The sequence below is a fragment of the Mus caroli genome, chromosome 1 (genome assembly GCF_900094665.2).
Source record: "Mus caroli chromosome 1, CAROLI_EIJ_v1.1, whole genome shotgun sequence".
In the NCBI taxonomy this organism is placed as follows: domain Eukaryota; kingdom Metazoa; phylum Chordata; class Mammalia; order Rodentia; family Muridae; genus Mus; species Mus caroli.
The window spans coordinates 57660934-57679600 of NC_034570.1; the positions used below are offsets into that span (position 1 = coordinate 57660934).

Below are 18667 nucleotides of genomic sequence, written 5' to 3' on the forward strand. Positions count from 1 at the left end.
AGCCCTACAGAGGATAATAGAAGGAAAACTCCAACACAAGGGGGGAAACTACACCCAAGAAAAAACAAGAAATTAATCTTCTCACAACAAACACAAGAGAACCACACAAACATAATTTTATCTCTAACAACAAAAATAACAGGAAGCAACAATCATTGGTTTTTAATGTCTGTCAACATCAAAGGAGTCAATTCCCCAATAAAAAGACATAGGCTAGCAGACTAGACACATAAACAGGACCCAGCATTTTGCTACATACTTGGTGTCAGAGACACTAACTCAGAGTAAAAGGTTAGAAAAAAATTTCCAAGCAAATGATCCCAAGAAACAACCTGGAGTAGCCATTCTAATATCCAATAAAATAGACCTTGAAGTTATCAAAATATCAAAAATAGAACCAGAAGTTATCAAAAGAGATGGAGAAGGACACTTCATACTCATTAAAGGAAAAAATCCACTCAATTCTGAACATCCATGACCCAAATGCAAGGGCAACCACATTTGTAAAAGAAATGTTACTAAAGCATAAAGTACATATTGAACCTAACACAATAATAGTGGGAGACTTCAACACACCACTTAAACCAATGGACAGATCATGTAAACAGAAACTAAGAGACACAGTAAAACTAACAGAAGTTTTGAACCAAATGGATTTAACAGATAACTACAGAACATTTCAGCCTAAAACAAAAGAATATACTTTCTTCTTGGCAGCTCATGGTACCTTCTCCAAAACTGACCATATAATTGGACACAAAACAAGCCTCAACGGATAGAAGATTGAATTAATCCCATGCATTCTATCAGATCACCATGGACTAAGGCTGGTCTTCAATAACAACAAAAACAGCAGAAAGCCCACATACTCATGGAAGATGAATAACTCTCTACTCAATGATAACTTGGTTAGAGAAGAAATAAATAAAGAAATTAAAGATGTTCTAGAATTTAATGAGAATGAAGCACAGCATAGCCAAACATATGGTACACAATGAAAGCAGTGCTAAGAGAAGAACTCATCGCTCTGAATGCCTCCAAAAAGAAATGGGAGATATCCCACACTAGCAACTTGAGAGCACATCTGAAAGCTCTAGAACAAACAGAATCAAATACAGCCAAGAGGAGTAGATGGCAGGAAATAATCAAACTCAGGGCTGGAATCAATCAAATAGAAACAAAAAGAACTATTCAAAGAATCACAAAATAAAGAGCTGGTTCTTTGAGAAAAATCAACAAGAAAGATAAACCCTTAACCAGACTAACTAAAGGGCAGAGACAGTATCCAAATTAACAAAACCAGAAGTGAAAAGGGAGACATGACAACAGAAATGGACAAAATTTAAAAAAATTATCAGATTCTACCAAAGTTAAATCAGGATCAGATAAACCATCTAACCAGTCCCACAAAATCTAAAGAAATAGAAGCAGTTATTAAAAGTCTCCCAACCAAAAAAAAAAAAAAAAAAAGCCCAGGACCAGATGGTTTTAGTGCAGAATTCTATCAAATCTTTGAAGACCCAAAACCAATACTTCTCAAACTATTCCACAAAATAGAAACACAAGGAACACTACTTCATTCATTCTATGAAGCCCAAGATACGCTGATACCTAAATCATACAAAGACCCAACAAAAATGAGAACTTCAGACCACGTTCCCTTATGAATATCAATGCAAAAGTACTCAACAAAATTCTCACAAGCTGAATCCAAGAACACATCAAAACAATCATTCACCATGATCAAGTAGGCTTCATCCCAGTAATGTAGGGATGGTTCAATATAGGGAAATCCATCAACATAATCCACTATATAAACAAACTAAAAAAAAACCACATGATCATCTCATTAGATAAAACACAACATGTTAAAAATCTTGGAAAGATCAGCTACTCAAGGCATGTAACTAAACATAATAAAGGCAGTGTATAGCAAACCAATAGCAAGTTTCAAATTAAATGAAGAGAAACTTGAAGCAATCCCATTAAAATCAGGGACAAGACAAGGCTGCCTAATCTCTCCCTATTTATTCAATATAGTACTTGAAGTTCTAGCCAGAGCAATTAGACAACAAAAGGAGATCAAATTGGAAAGGAAGAAGTCAAGATATAACTATTTGTGGATGATATGATAAGTGACCCAAAAAGTTCTACCAGAGAACTCCTACAGCTGATAAACAACTTCAGTAAAGTGGCTGGATACAAAATTAACTCAAACAAATCAGTAGCTTTCCTCTACACAAAGGATAAACAGGCTGAGAAAGAAATTATGGAAACAATGCCCTTCACAATAGTAACAAATAATATAAAATACCTTGGTGTGACTCTAACCAAGCAAGTGAAAGATCTTTATGACAAGAACTTTAAGTTTCTGAAAAAAGAAATGAAAGAAGATCTCAGAAGATGGTAAGATCTCCCATGCTCATGGATTGGCAGGATTAACACAGGAAAAATGGCCATCTTACCAAAAGCAATGTACATACTCAATGCAATCCCCATCAAAATTCCAACTCAATTCTTCACAGAGATAGAAAGAGCAATTCTCAAATTTATCTGGAACAACAACAACAACAACACCCCAGGATAGCAAAAATAATTCTCAACAATAAAAGAACTTCTGGGGGAATCACCATCCCTGACCTCAAGCTCTACTACAGAGCAATAATGATTAAAGACAGCATGGTATTGGTACAGAGACAGACAGGTAGATCAATGGAATAGAATTGAAGACCCAGAAATAAACCCACACACCTATGTTCATCTGATCTTTGAGAAAGAAGCCAAAACCGTCCAGTGGCAAAAAGACAGCATTTTTAACAAATGGTGTTGGTTCAACTGGTAGGCAGCATATAGAAGAATGCAAATTGATCCATTTTTATCTCCTTGTACAAAGCTCAAGTACAAGTGGATCAAGGACCTCCACATAAATTCAGATACACTGACTCTAATAGAAGTGAAAGTGGGAAATCCTTGAACACATTGGCACAGGGGAAATTTTTCTGAATAGATCACCAATGGCTCAGGCTCTAAGATCAACAATTGACAAATGGGACCTCATGAAATTGCAAAGCTTCTGTAAGGCAAAGGACACTGTCAATAGACCAAAATGGCAACCTACAGATTAGGAAAGGATCTTTACCAACCGTACATCCAATAGAGGACTAGTATCTAAAATATACAAAGAACTCAATAAGTTAGACTCCAGAGAACCAAATAACCCTATTTAAAAATGGGGTATGAACTAAACAGAGAATTCTCAACTGTGGAATCTCAAATGGCCAAGAAGCATCTAAAGAAATGTTCAACATCCTTAGTCATCAGGGAAATGCAAATCGAAATGACCCTGAGATTCCACCTCACACAGTCAGAATGGCTAAGATAAAAACCTCAGGTAACAGCAGATGCTGGTGAGGATGTGGAGAAAGATCAGTCCTCCATTGCTGGAGAGAGGTACAATCACTTTGGAAAACAATCTGTTGGTTCCTCAGAAAACTGGAAATAGTTCTACCTGAAGATCCAGCTATAAATAAATAAAATCTATAAGCATATGCTTATAAATTTATAAGCATATATATATGTATACATATATATATATTAAGCATACCGTAAAGATGTTCCAATATATAATAAGGACATGTACTCCACTATGTTCATAGCAGCATTATTTATAACAGGCAGACACTAGAAACAACCCAGATGTCCCTCAACAGAGGAATAGATACAGAAAATGTGGTACATTTACACAAGGGAATACTACTCAGCTATTAAAAACAATGACTTCATGAATTTTGCAGGTGAATGGGTGGATCTAGAAAATATATTCCTGAGTGAGGTAACCCAGACCCAAATGAACACACATGGTATGTAATCACTGATAAGGGGATATTAGCCTAAAAGCCCAGAATACCCACAATACAAGTCACAGGCCATATGAAGCTTTATGTTAAGGAAGGCCAAAATGTGCTTAAACCCTACTTAGAAGGGGGAACAAAATAATCATGGAAGGTAGAGAGAGTGGGGGAATTGGGAGGGAGAGAGGAGGGTGATAGAGAAAAAAGGCAGGGCAGGATCAGGTATGGAAAGAGACAGGAGAGAGGTCCAGAGGGTCAGGAGAATGAATAGAAATTTGTAGCAATGGAGGCGTGGGGAATGTGGTAACCACTAGAAAATCCTAGATGCCAGGAAAGTGAGAGGTTCCCAGGACCCAATGGGAATAGCATTAGCCAAATACCCCCACCAGAGGGGAGATAGAACTTGAGAGACCACCTCCAATAGATAAGCATGGTCCCCAGTTGAGGGATGGGGCCACCCACTCATCTCAAAAATTTAAACCAGAATTTTTCCTGTCTAAAGGAAATGCAGGGACAAAAAATTATGGAGCAGAGAGTGAAACAAAAGCCATCCAGAGACCGCCCCAACTTGGGATCCATTCCATCTGCAGATACTAAACCCCAACACTATTGCTGATGCCAAGGCATGCTTGCAGACAGGATCCCTCTGTCCTCTGAGAGTCTTCACCAGCATCTGACTAAGACAGATGCAGATACTCACAGCCAACCATGGGACTGAGCCCAAGGACCCCAATGGGAGAGTTAGGGGAAGGACTGAGGAGTTGAAGGGGATGGCAACCCCACAGGAAGAACAATATCAACTAACTGGACCCCTCAGAGCTCCCAGGGACTAAAGCACCAACCAAAGAGCATACATGGTCCAGTTCGTGGCTCCTGCTACACATGTAGCAGAGGATGGCCTTATCTGGCATTAATGGGGGGAGGGGGGCCCTTGGACCTGTGGAGGTTTGTTGCTCCAGCGAAGGTGGATGCTAGAGGGTTAAGGGGAGAGTAGGTGGGTGGCTGGGTGGGAGAGCACCCTCTTAGAGGCAAAGGGGAGGGGAATGGGATGGGGGAAATGCGGAGGGAAGATTGGGAAGGGGGACAACATTTGAAATATAAATAAATAAAATAATCAATTAATAATAATAAAAAAGGAGTCTGAGATCAGGGGCATATAGGAGTTACTTCCTTACCACTTTGAATGTTTTATTCATGAAGTTCCCCCCACACATATTGTCTCATCAGGGGACATAACAGTTTTCTGGAAACCCTGAAAATACTTCAGCACTATTCTAGAGGGCTGTTTGCAATTGTGGAACCACTTAGAAAGGCACAAAAGTGTGGAAAAAAAAGCCAGCCCAGAATAGACTGTGTGAAAGATATTTGTTTACAGTGCGAAGCTGGAACAAGACAGAAAAACCCACCTCCAGTCCAACAGCAACTTGAGGAGGCATGTGTGGACAACCTTTATCTCCATCTCTACATATCTGTAAGTGCTACAGTGGCACCTTGAGTATTGATTTTGGATTACATATAAGAGTTTGCAAGTAGGTGAATGTGTAAGCCCTGAACCTGTGTATGATTAGGAATGGTGGCTCAGTTTCACTGTATAAATCCGTGCATTATAAAATGAATTGCTCAGGGCAGGAAGCAGCCTAGAAGCTACTGTTTTGTATAAAGTAGAATAAGCAGTACGTAGCTTGAGCGCCACAGACAGGTAGTTCACACGAGAGAATATGGTGCTAAATAAACCTGTTTTTAAAAAAAAGTATGTAACCTCACTGTCATAACTGGGGAGAAGCCAGCCTGGCCTCTATGAAAACAAAGCTAATCTCACGGAGTCTTGGGTAGAAGGACAGCGATCATGTGATGATACACCCCGCCAAGGCTTGCAAGGATGCAGGACAGCTGTGGGAGCCTCAGCCCCACCCAAGCTTTCCATTGTAGACTAGCTCATGCCCAGGACTGCCCATGAACAAGGCCAATACATTCCCGAGCCAATCTATGACCTCTGGTACCATTCTTAACTAGGCCCATGACCCACTCCCTGCTCATGCCATTCTAGTCTATGTTAATGTTATCCCGTTCAGCTTTCTGGCCCACTTTCTGTTTGTTTAGATCTTGTTTTCCATACTTACTGACATAGCATAATTTTTATTCTCTCTCTCTCTCACTCTCTTGTTAAGCTTGCCCATAATTTCTCTATAAAGTAAGCTAGATTGTAAATGAGAGTTTCATGAAATTTCTAGCTGGTTATTGCTAGGAGAGTGAAGAGCTGTCAATTTTATGCAAATTTCTTTCATGTTCTACTATCAATCAAAGCCTTAATTTTAGTGTTTTCTGCTAAGTTCCTCTGGTTTCCTAGGGGGTTCTATCAGCTGCAGAGGCAAGTGATTTCATCTTCTCTTCCTCGGCATTTTAATTTTGTTTTTTATTACATTTGCAAGAACTTCCCCCAAATATTTAATAAGGGTAATGTCTGACATCTCACTTTCAATTGCGCTCTTATAAATAAAAGTTATTGTTGATGTGCACAGTCATGTGTAAAGCAAATCTATAGCAAAAGGAAGGAGGCATCTTCTCATGCAGATTGCTTGCTGAATTATTAAACCAATCCAGTGCTGTCACGTGGCAGTAAGCATTACCTTAGAAGATGAGTATCCCTGATTTGCCACTTAATAGGGAGCAAGGGGGACTCTTTGCCTGTGATCATATTTGTGAAATTATAACATGCACATTCCTTTCCCAGACTGGTGACCAGTCAGAGTTTCTGAGTTCTTGAATACCCGGACCAAGCTGAAAACTACATAATGCTACTGGGGGTCTAGCCATATTTATTATACCTGGAGTAGATCAGATATAATACAAAGAGTTTAAATGAACTTTAGTGTTGTACAGCCCTTGCAATCCCCTCTGTGGATCTTGTCCCCACAAATATTATGTTGAGAGGATGAAAGACAGGCTTTTGTGCAATGAGGTGAAGAAAGTAAGTCACAGTAAAAAGGCCCCCCATGCTGCTGGATGAGGCCGAGGCTTCTCTGTCTGTTCCCGCTCCTGGCAAACTCCAGCAGTTTGTATTTTCCTTCACCCTGATTCTAAGAATGCACACTTGCTAATGCACAATGATGCTCCTGAGAAGGATGCGAGCAAGCTATCAAAATGATGACTTGTGGGGTTGGAAGAAAGCTCAGTAGGTAGAGTGCTTGCCTTACAAACAAGAGGCTCTCCGTCTGAATTTCAATCCCCCATTTAAACAGCCCAGTGTGAGGGCATGTACCTTCACCCCAGCACTGGGAAAGAGACAGAGGCTCTTGGGCTCATTGGCTGGATAGGCAGCAACTTTACTTGGCAAGTTTCAGGCCAGTTGAGAGAGAACTATCACAAACAAGGGGAGGGGGCACTGGAGAAATGGCTACATGGTTAAGAGCACTGGGTTCTTCCAGAGGACAGGGGATCGATTCTCAGCACCCTGGCAGCTCACAAACATTGCAACACCAGTTCCACGGGATCCAATGTCCCCTTCTGGACTACATGAACACCGGGCATGCATATGGCGCATAAACATATATGCAGACAAAACCCCATACACATGCAAATAAATAAATACATTTTTTAGGAAAAATTTGGACAGTGTCTAGAGAATAACACTTTGAAGTTTTCCTCTGCCCTCCATATTGACATGTGGTTGTGCCCCAAAACACATGGGCATCTGTACACATATTATGAGTTTACATATATATATATATGTAAACTCATATACATAATTATATATACATAATTATAGTTTACATCAGGAGTGGTGGGAATACATCTGTAATTTCAGCACTGTGTAGGTGAAATAAAATGGATGGTTAGTTAAGAGGCTAGCCTGCGTCACACAGTGAATTCAAGGCCAGCTTGGGATACATACCAAAAAAAAGCAAAGCAAGACAAGACAACAGAACACAATGTAATGATTATTTGGAGGTTAATGACAGGGGACACTTTACCATGTAGGGCAGTCGAACAGAAGAATGAGAAATTTCATCTATGGCATAAGTCTGGTTTCACCCGTGCTGAAGTGCAAATAGCACTCACAGAGCAGTTACTCAAACAGAATCTTCTAAGCCCCTGATGCCTTGCAAGAGCAATTACTTTCAGTGGCCACTACATGGCACTGTTGCCTCTCAGTTCTCTATAAACCTAAAGGCTGTAAAAAGTAATTGCATCTTTACCCTATTCCCATCCTTGCCCTCCATAGAGGCCTTAGCATAACATCTGCTGCTGGGGCTCACAAATGATCCAAACACTGAGAATTAGTAGCTGTTGAGTTCTCAGCCTGTGTATCTCCTCCTCCAAGGTTCAGGGAATATCACAGAAGTGGAAGCAGAAAGGATCTAAAAGAAAGAGAACGGGATGGAGGGGTGGACCACCATCTTCCAGGCTTGCCACCGGTGACGATCTGCACAGGAGACCTGCTCAAGATTGGCCCCACCAGCATTTTGTGACCAGGGGAAGAGAGGTTCTGGAGACCCCACGCCTCCCAGAGATTTATATATTCAGTTAAAGGTTGGTGGTGGGGTGAGAAAGAAAGAAACATGAGACATGAAAGGAGGAAGATATGAAAGTAGAAAGAGAACTCTGGAAAAGGAGAAGGTAGCAGGACGAATAGGAGACAAGAGAAGGTAAGATGGCAAGCAATGATAAAATATATAAATGTATGAAAATACTATAATAAACCCACGATATATAATTAACATACGGTAATGAAAATAAACTTAAGAGAGAGAAAACCTGTGGCTGTAATCTATGCTGGCTGTGTCAGCAGCACCCACACCACGCACCTGGCTGGCCCGTGGCTAGCTGAGTCCCTTGAAGCCAGCTGGTCCAGCAGCCACTGTCTCCCCACAGCTCCTACTCTCTGGTGTTTCTGAGGCAGGTTGTTTCTGAGGCTCCTGAAGAGGAGTTTTGTATTCTCTGTTGCTGACATCTGTGGAAATGAACAATATTGAAAGGTGCCCTTGAGGGGTAGACAAGATGGCTCACTGGGTAACCTGACCACCTGAGTTTAACCCTCTATCTATACGGTGGAAAGAGAAAACTGACATCCACAAATTGTCCTCTGACTTCCACATGTTGGCTGTTGGCACACATGCACACCTGCACACAAACTAATAAAGGTCATAAAATCAAGCCAGTAAAAAAAAAAAAAAATTAAAGAGCATCAGATCAGTTCAAGCCTGACTTTTCCTTATCCATTGGTAATGACCTGGTGCACTATCAAAGCTTTGGTAACTATTTCTTCTATTGTTGATGATTGGGAAAAATAATCTTCCTTGCTCCTAGAATTTCTTCATACCCTTCATGTATAAAGCTGCATGTAGCACAAGTCTCCAGGCTGAATTCCCCAACTGCTTCAATAAACAACTGCTTCTTAAAGAGAATGGGGATTCTAAAAACTGTAAGAAGGGACAACATCAGACTGAGTCGACGGCTGCTAACATTTGGAGACGTGGGTTCCTTTAAGAATAAGGTGATGACTTGTGGATTCATCTCTAGGCACACCCTCCCCAGTTTGCTACTGTATACAATTTCAGTAGGTAGTGGATGACCCCAAATCCACCCATCCTGCCCACCTAAGCAGCTCCAGGGAAAGGAAACAACCGTATTCAATTTGAGGACTCCAGTTCTTAAGAATAAAAGCCTATTAACAAGATGACCACACGGTGTCACTATAACACCGTCAAGTCGCAGGCTTCCAGGGCCGGAAAGGTGTTCAGAGGCAATGAAGGAAGGCAAAGCTGGAGCAGTTTAGCAAGGCTGTGTATGCTCCAGGGGAAAAGTATTTGGAAAAATTCAGGCGCCTGCTTTTCCTGGATGGACTTTGATCTTGAAGAGAGAATCGGAAAGAACTGGGAAGCTGCCTTTGGTGCAGGCAATCCAACTGCAGCCTTCACGACAATGATGCTGAGAGGAACTTCGTTGTAGAGATTCACCCGAAATGAGTGGTTAAAAAAGATAATGTTTTCTCACTCCTCAGGCACCCCAACTGCCACCCCCCTAAGAATAGCAAAATGCTTTTGCATTGTATTTTTCCTTTTTCTTAGAATTAAATGCACTTGCTGGTTACTAATGATTTTCTTTAAAAGAATCGAGAGTTATGAAGTTTTACTTTTTCAGCAAAAACCTAGTTAAGTTCTTTTTTTCTTTTTATTCCAAAGGGAAAGAAAAAAGATACTTGAAATCTAGGTCTCGGGGAAAGTCGTATTAAAGCCTTTCCAAAGAATGACCACAACCAGAAGGTTTGCTGTGTCATCTCCAGCAAATCAACACCCTTATTCTTCTTCATCCATTCCAGGTGCTAATGCCTGCTCCTTGTAACTTTGACAGATGTTTCCTAGTAGATAGCATGAGATCAATGGTCAGACTGTAGCCCATTAAGCCTTTTCTTGTTCCCAAAAGCATTTATAAAAACCTGAGATGTAAACAAAGCACATTTATGTTTAATCTCATGGCATGTATCAATCATAAAAAAAAACAACAAATGTCATTATGACTTTTTTCTACAGAGCATATTACTATTCTGTCACAGGAGAGCCCTGTTACACTGAGAAAAGTTGACGGTTAAGCCGGCCCTTTCCAGTGTCTTCAGTGTCAACTGAAAGAAGAAAAGTTTTTTTTTTTAATTAGTTATCTTATTTATGTATATTTCAAATGTTGTCCCCCTTCCCGGACTCCCTTTTGCAAACCCCCATCCCACCTCTCTCTCCTTTGATTCTAAGAGGATGCTCACCCACCCACCCACTCCTGCCTCATTCCTCTAGTATCCCTCTACACTGGGACATCAAGCCTTCACAGGACCAAGGGCCTCTCCTCCCATTGATGTCCGACATATGTAGCCAGAGTCATGGACTTATCCATGTATACTCTTTGGTTGGTGGTTTCATCCCTGGGAGCTCCAAGGGATCCAGTTAGTTTATATTGTTGTTCTTTCTATGGGGTTGCAATCTCCTTCGGCTCAGAAGGAACCGTTTTTTAAACGAAATGTCTTGTAAGGACAGTAAGGGGGCAGGGGAATTTTTTCCACCCTGCCTTAGATGTTACCTGGACACATTCCTCCATCACAGTGTGTGACTTCTCGTGGGAAATTTTGTGGAGACCAGATAAGAAACACAGCTCGCAGATGTCAAAGTCCAGGCACTTTAGACAACGGTATCTGCCAATTGAAATGGAAGAACAGCTTATGCCACTTTCGGTAGGAGAGCAAACAGGTGATATTCAAGTAGAGAATGAGACCCCACAAACATACAAGGGGTGCCTTCTTGGCCTTGCAAAATTTTTGTGTAGCTTTGAAAATTAGCACACTTTAAGTGGGAAGGCACTCCCCTTTGTTACACAATGTACATGATGGAAAAGGCAAGGGTTTTTAATAAGGATTATTGGATGAACTATGCAGCACTGTAGACAGTTACAGGGAATTGTCTGGACAGTATGCTAATTACCCTGAAGTGTGCTCCTTCATGTTCTGAAATCACCTTCAGAGTCACAAGAAAGACAGCTGAGTGGATCATACAACTGGTTTGTTGATAATTTTAACAAAGCTTTTTCTACCATCTCATCTCAGTCTTCTATGACTTATTTTTTATAGAACATAAATGAGAACCCATCTATCTAGAACTTAATTCTTGTAGTAGGGACAACCTTTGATCCTTATACCTTGTCTTCCCCATCCATCCCTCCCTCCTTCTCTCTCTCCCTCCTGAGTCCTGCCACACCACGGAGGCTATAGGCTGATGTTGGATGCCTTCTCCAATAACTCTTCCATGATATTTTCTGAGATGAGGTCTCTCACGGAATCTGGAGCTGATCCATTTGTCTAGACTTGCCACCAACACCCAGGGGTTCTCCTGACTCTGTTTCTACTTGTTTTTTCCCATAGTTTCTGAGGAAGAGGACTTAGTCCCCACACTTGCTTTATCCACTGAGCCATGTCCCAGACCCCCTTTCTTCCCGTAGGGGAGTGAGTGGACCTTTCATTCTTCCTGTGCCTTCTGAGCACCATGGTGACTTCTGCTCTGTGGTTGCTTCTTCATCAATCTCCTTGGAACTAAAGCAGTTGCTTGAGTTTTGAGAGCCAAAGCCACAAGTTTAAGGCTAAGGCTGTAATATATATATATATATATATATATATATATATATATATATATATATATAAACAAGTGTTATGAGACTTCTCTCAAAGAAGCTACTGACATTCCTGGAGTCAGCCATCCTTAACTCACCGACAATCTTTCTAAGTTTAACTTCATTTTTTTTTCAGCAGACAAAGGCATGTTACACAGAATTCTGACACATTTCATTATACGTGTTGCTATTTTCTTGGTGGCCTGAGTAAGTCGCTTAAAAGTCACATTAAAAAAATCCCATGATATTCAATCTTATAAAATAATGATTATGAGGGGAAAAACTTATTTCAGTGTAAAAAATTGTACTTTATGTAATTTCGAATTAATTCTCTATCTGGCTGAGACGCACAATGGTTATATAAAGAACACTTTCTGTAGTTTAATGGTTAAATTATTGTAATGCATGCACTGTGATAAATTACATCCATATTTCGACACCGTCCATCATAAAAAAGATTATTTTTCACTATAATATAAAGATTTTTTTAGTCCTGCATGCTTGTTTCCCCATTGATTTGGTTCATTGTTTCAAACTATTATATGCAAAGAGGGTTTTATGAGTCAAACTTCGTTGCCTTCTCCAAATCCTTTGTGAATTCAGTCTAGCTTCCTAGCAAACTTCAAACTTGATTTGTAGATTTCTAGTGGACTCAGAAGACCTGTTTCAGCCCATGAGAAATGTGTTTCACATCTAAACTGGTGAAAATCAGGAAATACAAGAAGAGAAAGGGACCAAATGGGCCAATGAGAGGCCCTGGGGTTCTGACCTCCTTCCCTTCCGGGCCCCTTGTGACTTGTTAGCTAGTCTGGTTTCACCTCTTGCATAGTTGCATCCCCTGACCACAAATCACAACTCAGGCTCATCTTTGGCCTAGGATTCTCATTTCTTTCTTTCCTTCTCTTCAAAACCTATATATCCCAACCTCTCTCCTCTCCCTCTCTCCCTCTCTCTCCCTCTCTCTCTCCCTCTCATTTCTTTCTTTTTTTCCCCATTTTCCCAGACACTGTTTCTCTGTGTATCCCAGGCTGTCTTAGAACTCACTCTGTAGACCAGGTTGGTCTGCCCCTGTCTCTCTAGTCCTTAGAATAGAGATATGAACCACTACCGCCCAGCCATGATACCTCATTTACTTGCTTGTTTGTTTGAGACAGAGTCTGTGTAACCCTGCTTTTCTTGAAACTCACTATGTGGACCAGGCTGGCTTCCAGAGTTTCCTTCTGCCTCCCATGTGCTGGGATTGAAGGTGTATACCATCACACCCCGAGGAAGGGGTTTTAACTGTGACGGTTAAAAGTCAAGGAGGGGTCGGAAGTTCTCATCCGTAAACCTAGCTTTCACATGTGTCCATGTCTCAGCAGATCTGTTCCAAATTGATGGCTCCTTTGAATCCCACACCTTGTTCTTGTGATGCTAAGGCAGGGAATCTGGATTTAGACCACCAGTCTCTACTACCTGCTAACCATGGAATTGAGTGTTTCAGGAAGTTGGAGATAATGGTGTAGCCTTTTGTACAGCTTGTACCACATTTTAAGAAACATGATCCCTGTGAGCTGCTTAGCCGAATGTGTCTTTCATACTTAACAAACCATTCTTATGGTAGCTCCAAAGTTTAAAAGGTTTATTTGGAGCAGAAGACACCTGTTTTACACCTTGGTTCTCAACCTTCCTAATGCTGCAACCCTTTAATACAGCTCCTCATGTTGTTGTGACGCCTCCCCGGGCCCCCCACCAAAGATAAATGTTTTTTTGTTGCTACTTTATAACTGTAATTTTGCTGTTATGAATCATAATGTAAATATCTTATATGCAGGATATCTGATATTTGACCTCTGTGAAAGGGTTGTTCGACCCCAAAGGGATCTCAACCTAAAAGTGAAGAACCACTGCTATAGAAGAAAAGCTGAGTGTGAACCAGAGAAAAACTTAATATTTCACCAATTATCGGAAATACATTTATCTTCAACCATGCCGCCTCAGACTGGGAATTAATTTTCTAAAGGCAAGCACATTCCAGATGTATAGAAAAGATCCCAGAGAGAGTCTGGGGCTATGCAACTCCACCACTGGGCCCATTTGCCAAGTGACCATTTGGGAAATATGATATTGACGGTACCTCAGTCCTATGATCGGGAAGGCCCTGCAGACACTGCACCGCACAGGGTGAGTGACTGTTTCCGCGGCTGACAGGCGGTAGCAGGTTGGGAGCCACAAGAGGACCAGAGGCTCAGACTGTGCCCAGGACAGAAATTTCTCTTCCTTGATTCCAGAGCTCAACACCTGGGAAGCAAGAGGAGGCTGAAACACACATTCAGGGGGAATCGGCCCCCTTTCTTCCCTCTGTTTCCGTGTCTGTCTAAAGACATCTGAAAGCTAGTGGCAAGGCTGCCTCTAAACTCAGGTCGTCCTGGAATCAGCGTGATGCGTAATTTAAGCAAAGTCTTCAAATGTCTGCCCAAGCTACCTACCCCTCGGAAGCAGCTGTGAATAGCACTTTCCACGGGACGCAACGTGTAGCTCTCTCCCACGACAGTCGGGATCTGCAAAGGCAACCTCGTGTTAGCCCTGAAAAAATGGACTTAGAGCTCCCTGAGTAATGATGCTCACAAAAACGGAGGTCAGGCAAGCAACAATTATTGGGCATCCAAGAACAGAAGAACCAGCACATTCAAAAGAAAAAAGTAAGTTTAAATTTTGTGAAATGGAACCTTTGAGTTGGACCGATGAAAAAGGAAAGGGGGGCGGGGGAGTCACAGGAGGAAGGCATTGAGGTAGCAAAGGGAAGAGGTCTATTGTCTGACTTCTTAGAATCCCAGGCAGGTTATTTTAATCTTTCTTTCCCACCCCACCCTCACCCGATGGAGGTCATAATGACACTGCCTTCAAGTTTACAATGGCTTTAAGAAAAAACCGAGTCAACTGTTTTCATATCATCTCATTTGACTACATGTCAATTCCATGACTTGTTTTGTTCCTATGTTAAAATATCTGACATCAAGAACTTCATAAGAGGAGAGTTTGAGGTTAGTTTGTGGTCTGTCTCCTTCCATGGATTAAGATATCGGTTAGATCAGAGTCTTCATGATCCAGTTACAGATCAATGATAGGATCTACTGGTTGGGAGCTTTTGATTCAGGAGTCTCTTGGGTCACACTTCATATGCAAACCATAACTCTAGTCTTTGAAGTGGGGTGGTAATCATCATCGTTGAAAGGAAGGAGAGATAGGAAATGACTCACTATGTCAAAAAGAGATATCTACATGTTCACGCATTATTTATGGCAGCCAAGATACGATACCTAGGTGTTCGTTGACATTAGTGAATGCTATTCAGCCTTTAAAATAGGAAGTCGAGTCATTTGCTATAGCATGGATGAACCTGGGAAATATATGCTAAGTAAAATTAAAATTAGTCATACACAGAAATACTGCATAAATTCGCGTACATAGAGAAATATAAAACAGCTAAATTTATAGAAACAGAGAGTGGAATGTGACTTCTTTGAGATGGGACTGGAGTGGGAAAATTAGGGAGATGTTGCCCAAATAGTATAACTTAAAATTTATGATGGATGGGTTCTGAGGATCTAACACACAGCACAGTAATATGTTAGTGATGTCATCTTGCGCCTTTTTGATATTTGACATGAGGCCAGGTTTTGGGTCTCCTCATCTTCCAATTGTGCTCGGACACCGACAGGCGCCCTAAAACATACAATCCTTGGGAATGGAGAACTTTTGGGTTCCCAGGGAAGCAGACTGGACTCCTCAGCAGGAACGACTGAAGGCTGGTTGCTAATCATTGATGGCTATCAGCTAGGAGCGGAGTTGGACTCTGAAATTTCCTCAAAGTCTCACCAAATATAGTAAAACTAACATAGCAGCCAACCAGAAACAGACATATGTAACTTCCCCACCACCTACCAATGAAGGTTTAGGTTACCCAACCCTAGCTAAAATTTCCCTACTTTTCTATTTCTACTTTGCACACCTTTGTCTGGGGGTCACCATTTTGACAAATGCTGGCAATTTCTACAGAATAAATGCACTTTGCCTTTGAATGCTATTTGAGTCTGGGGTCTTCCTTCAGTGATTCTTGGACCCTAACAACAGACAGTGACTGTGGGTGTGATGGGTGTGTAAGTGACTGGATGGTGGTGAGCATCACACAGTCTTGGGTATGCCTGTGATACACAATGCTGTAACAGACTTTCCTCTCTTGTTCCCTTGCTCCCTCCCTCCTTTCCTTTCCTTTCCTTTCCTTTCCTTTCCTTTCCTTTCCTTTCCTTTGTTTTTCTTTCCTTCCTGTATTTCTTCTTTTGAAATAGTATCATGCAGTCTGGCCTCAAATTCCTGAGCTCAAATAATCGTCCTACCTCCCCATCTCGAGAGTCCCCGGAACCATAGGCACATGCACACAAAACTGCACTTAATATCTTTCATACATATAATTTTTGTTAATTAAATGTTTTTTTAATAAACTAAATAGGTCAAGGAATCACTGAGAGATAGCATTTTTCTCAAGATTAAAAAAAAAAGCAAGTTTATTGTGAAATTGGGGTATCTCTCTAGACATTCTCCCTCTTCGTGAAGGGGACAAAATTTGTTAGATTCTATTTATTGATTTTTCATGATTTTGTAGATAATCCAGTAGCTCGATTGTCCGTGCTCTTTCTTCTGGTCAACCACAGTCACCACAGGGGTATTAACTAAGGGACTAGGAACCTCTTGTGATTTCCAAGATGGCGATGCATTTGGCTCTGGTTTCTGTGCACACATCTGTGTGCACCCGTCACCTTCATTTATTCCCATTTGGACAGGAGTCCCAGTTTCACATCTGACGTCTTGCCCAGCACAGGCTGCCAGACACACTGCCTGCAATCTCAGAAGTAATTGCAGAGACCCCCTGTGGAGTCCATCAACTCAGATAAACATCCTTCTAATCAGGAAAGTGGCACTTAGAACCACTTTGCTGACAATTAGCCAGACAAAAGTCAACAAACATTTGCCTACTACTAACAAGATGGCTTGTATTTTAAATTGTTAATAACCCTGTCAGCAGTAGAGCATAAGCAACTACTCCCAATGTTATTTAGTCAAAAATCACAACAGCAGCAGCAGCAGCAGCAGCAGCAGTGGACTCATTTCCCATCTTTTGCCCTCTGAGTTCTGATGAACGAACTGGGCCACTCATTAAGAGCATTGCTGACCCAACATTCTTCTTACTCTGGTGTCCTTACCCCTAATGAAACAGAGAGTCTCAATTCATATGTAAAACATGAGTGCTCAAAGACTGAGATTATCAGCTTGTGACCCTGACACTGTAGTTGGGATTCCTACTGTAGTGGAATTTAACCTGATGTTTCCCCTTTAAATATCTACATAAAGATCTTTTTCTGTGGATGAATTACCTATTTGGCTAATTTCTTGCAGGTGTTCTATGGAGAAGAATTAAATGTAACTAGGTGGCACACTGGCACAGGCACGATGGCATTCTGAACGATAATTAGCATTCCTAAGGGATGATTTGAATCACATTGCAAGGACTGGAATTTTCTATTGGAATCTGTCTTGGATCCCATAATGGAAGCCAATGGGATGATAATTTGCTATGCAAATCACAAAGCTGCTTCCCACTGGCCCTCTCAGAAGCCGGGCACTGCATGGTCAGAGGAGGGAGGGCAGTGGGAGCCAGCAGCTCAGCAGCTCATCGACCTTGATTGAATTTGAAACCAGTGGATTTTTAAAATCCTTTGAGACTAGAGCTAACTTGAAGCCATGAGTGGCAGTCGGAAAGTCACAAAGACTTCTAGAGGAGAGAGAAAATGCCCCGCTACCCAGTTCCTTTTATCAAATCCACTTTGAAACTGGCTACTGTTATCAGTCTGGTGGAACAAGTGGATGAGCAGATTAAGCCTCTTCTGGCTTTCTACTTGCTTGCCTTCTGAGACATGACGTTGTTAAGGATGAACGTCTGCAATGGTGGTTGCCTGAGACATGCCTCAGATAGCAGAAAAGCTGCAGTAGGATCTATGTGCTGTTGCAAGCACAGGAAGGGCATTAAAGTATTAATACCTTCACCTGGTGTATTTTGAGTCATGTTGTCTAGCAGAGAGCAAAGCAAATCGCATAGCAGCTAGAAGCTGATGATTAGGCAGAACTGCATTAAATCAGGACGTCATGAAAACTGCCCCGTATAATAGTAGTTTGCTTTCCTTCTGCTGTGAGAAGCACCACACTCAAAGACATCTTGTGAAGGGCAGGTTTATTTGGCTTACAGGTCCCTGTTCACCGTCTTCTGTTGAGGGAAGTCAGGGCAGGAGCTCAGACAGAAACAGAGGTGGGAACCATAAAGGACCACTGCTTACTAGATTGTTTCCCATGGCTTGATCTGCCTGCTTTCTTATACAATCCAGAACCATGTGCCCATGTGTGGTGGCATCTACAGTGGGCAGGGCCCTTTCATATTAATCGTTAATTAAGAAGAAGCCCTACAGATGCACCACCAGATGGAGACATTTCCTCAATGTTCTCTCTAACGAACCCAGTTGTGTCATGTTGATAAAGAGCTCACCAGCACACTCTATCTTCCTTCCTTCTTCCTTCCTTCCTTCCTTCCTTCCTTCCTTCCTTCCTTCCTTCCTTCCTTCCTTCCTTCCTTCCTTCCTTCC

General features: G+C 41.5%; 1 protein-coding gene across 1 annotated transcript in view; it reads right to left on the reverse strand.

The window, feature by feature from the left end:
- Nucleotides 1-18667, reverse strand: part of Dytn (dystrotelin) — a 70301-nt gene that overhangs the window by 33387 nt on the left and 18247 nt on the right. The window contains exons 7-10 of the mRNA XM_021173354.2: nucleotides 14465-14536; nucleotides 14113-14276; nucleotides 10917-11028; nucleotides 8657-8802 (exon numbers count right to left, since the gene is read on the reverse strand). Coding sequence (XP_021029013.1) covers nucleotides 8657-8802; nucleotides 10917-11028; nucleotides 14113-14276; nucleotides 14465-14536 — 494 coding nt within the window. The remainder of the gene's footprint in view (nucleotides 1-8656; nucleotides 8803-10916; nucleotides 11029-14112; nucleotides 14277-14464; nucleotides 14537-18667) is intronic.